The following is a 2,958-nucleotide window of genomic DNA, read 5'->3' as shown; positions in this document are numbered from 1 at the left end:
AGCGCAGTTCTTGAATTTATACAGGGTATCTCCTCTGAAGTATTGCAGACGATTTTTTTTAGAAATTATTACGGATAGTTGAACAAATTTCTTGCACGTTACGATATAGAAATATGCATAACATTCACAATATATAGAGAGCATGAAATATAATTTCTTATTATAATTCATATTTCAATTTTTATTTAACGAATAACAGAAGACACGAGCATCTTCTATTCGTTATTGAACTACTCGCTTATAATGATTTCGATCGTTCTGATTTTGTTTCTAAGACAATACAATAGAGACCATGGAATATAATTTCATATTATAAACCATATTTTAATTTTGTTTTTAAGGAATAACAGAACACGCATCTTCTATTCGTTATTGGAATACTCTGATTTTGTTTCTAAAACAATACAAGGTTTCTAATAACTCCGTAAACAAAAACCAAGGAAGAATGAGACCATATGTACATCGAAATAACAGCACTCTTTAACTTGATACTATAAACAAAAACGTTAATTACAAGGACATTCTTTTGACATAATAAAATTCTTCTTCCTCTTATAAATTCACTAGCCATCTTTTTTAAACTTTTAAATTTTTCCCGGTATTTTTGCTCAAATGAATTGCCATCTAGAGGCGAATAAGCCGAACTAATTTTCGGAGTATGGTCAGCGCCTCTATCAGGAAAACGCCCAAGTTTGTCGTCGAATAGTTGAAGCTATCATTGTTAGATGGCGTTATTTCTATGGTATTTACCATCACCGGTCGGTATGTTACCACCATGTCGGTAAATGCTATGGAAATAACGCCATCTAGCATTAATAGCTTCAACTATTCGAGGACAAACTTGAGCGTTTTCCCGATAGAGGCGCTGACCAAACTCCGAAAATAGTTCGCTTATTCACCGCCAGATAGCGACAACAATTTCCCGCGGGAAATTTGAATGTTGTATTTAATTAAATTAAAATTCCTTAGAAGCATGTTTAGATATTATTAAGTAGTTGTATTGCACTATATATACTATTCCTAAGATAATTATTTGTAGGAGGAGTCCGATGGTCGAACAAAGAATGCCACAAACAGCGATGCCCAGGTTTCGTGTAAGTGAATGTATTTTACAGTCTACACAACAGTTACAAGTACAGTTATTAGTAATTCTCACGTTACATTTGTTTAATTTAGCGCCAACGAGTGTGAAACAGTCTTGTCCTGTGTGCGTCGACAATTTGCCGACGGATTTCTACAACGTTTATTGCTCGGCGAGTAGCGCTGTCAAAGTAGCAATCAGACGATTGAATAAAGCAAGATTGTTACTGGATTTGCATGCGTCCCGGGAGGTTCAACGTCTACGTGCCACTGTCGAGTTCACTTTAGATTCGAGCTGCTCCTGTTCACCGTTAGATTCTCGTACGTATCCGATCTCTTTTTTTCTTTCATTTTGATCCGTAAATACTTCAACGACACATTGATGACGGAAACCACCAATTATATCAATATACATGTAACACGTACGCTGTTTTACAATATTCTTTTATAAAAAAATATTCCCTCGCAGCTGGAAGTCTGGCGTTAATAGTAAACAAGGACAACGACATTCTCGCATCCGGGGATCACAAACAGATACTGAACAATTCGTTTTCTGTGTACGGATTGCCATCGGTGAGCGGCGTGCCACGCGAGATAACAGACGCACGATCCGCGTGTCCTAATCAAACGAAGGATCAGTCAACGTACGTGGATCCTCCGGTCGGTGGTTGAACGGCGCCGGATATATATATATATATATATACTTTTTAATATTTAAATATGCAAAGCATCGGGAACAGTAAAATACTCGTTGTGTTTTGTGAAACGCCAGCAAGCTGTTTCGGAAAACTGCTTTTCGGAGAATTGGCCTCGCTCATCTGTAAACTTCGATCATAAAGATACGCTATTTGCAAACTTCGCGCAGGGTATATACATAATTCCTTCTTCTTTTTGTTTGTTTCTTTTTCTTTTTTTATCTACAAATATGTCAATCAATTATATAATTAATGATAGGATAAGTTATATGATAAAGTTATCACTCTCGTCGCAAATAAATTGTCATATAAGGGAATGATCGTTTCTTTCTTTAAACGAATCGACGAAATTGTAAATAAATACGAGAGAACGCATTCGACGCAAATGTTTATCGGTAAACAACTGACATTACTTTTTCTGTATCGACGAGTGAACACGCAAGAAGGCGCATATCGTGTGTTTGTTGCACTTTTATTTATTATCTTTGTATCTGATCGCTACTGAAATAATTATTACAAATTAACAATCACCTTTCGAACTGTACTACATTAAATATTATTTTATTACAATGGATTTACGATTATTTATTTATTTAATTATTACGGCTTTCATTTTTTTTTTTTCATTATTTATTGTTATACTAAGTGTTTGTCATTTAATGCTGATCTTGAACTCGAATCGTATCTTTCGTAACTACGGAGTGCGGAATTCGATAATGTTCGCAATTAAACTCTTCTTCTTTTTTTTTATTTTTTTTTTTTATTACTCTTTACTATCTACCGCGAACACTCGTGTGCCATTTTTTCTCAGCATTAAATATCAAACCGCAATCGTCTCTGGAAGTATCAACTATTTATTCACGTTGTACACAGTGAAATGCTTGTTTCAAATAAATAAAGACTATTATTGTTCGCTAGCAACTACACGTCGCGACGCTCTGCTAAAGTTAACGCAAAATCTAACTGCATCATCAGGAATGAAAAGGAACACGTTGAATGTTGATGAACTGGCAGTAGTAGCATTTTCATCGGTTCAGTCGGCTGCTGTCCGAGATTTTCGATATACTCGTTAACAACAGGTATTGTTGTGTATCCGCGCGAATAAATTATGCATATGCATAGAGGGAGAGAGAGAAAGAGAGAGAGAGAGAGAGAGAGAGAGAGAGAGAGAGAGAGAGAGAGA

At 35.6% G+C, this 2,958-nt stretch overlaps 1 protein-coding gene across 2 annotated transcripts in view; it reads left to right on the top strand.

The window, feature by feature from the left end:
- The window catches only part of LOC128894535 (murinoglobulin-1-like), a 28,507-nt gene extending 26,158 nt beyond the window's left edge, over positions 1 to 2,349 (top strand). The window contains exons 24-26 of one of the 2 annotated variants that reach the window (XM_054156323.1): positions 1,040 to 1,094; positions 1,177 to 1,401; positions 1,550 to 2,349. In XM_054156323.1, coding sequence (XP_054012298.1) covers positions 1,040 to 1,094; positions 1,177 to 1,401; positions 1,550 to 1,752 — 483 coding nt within the window. In that variant the 3' untranslated portion in view covers positions 1,753 to 2,349. Of the gene's footprint in view, positions 1 to 40; positions 492 to 1,039; positions 1,095 to 1,176; positions 1,402 to 1,549 lie in introns of those variants that run through there. The other variant, XM_054156324.1, reaches the window with a different exon arrangement.
- Positions 2,350 to 2,958: the final 609 nt, after the last annotated feature.

The sequence above is a fragment of the Hylaeus anthracinus genome, unplaced genomic scaffold, assembly GCF_026225885.1.
Source record: "Hylaeus anthracinus isolate JK02 unplaced genomic scaffold, UHH_iyHylAnth1.0_haploid 4, whole genome shotgun sequence".
NCBI classification, from domain to species: Eukaryota; Metazoa; Arthropoda; class Insecta; order Hymenoptera; family Colletidae; genus Hylaeus; species Hylaeus anthracinus.
Note: the sequence above shows the minus strand (reverse complement) of the source record. Positions and strands in the feature narration are given on the sequence as shown.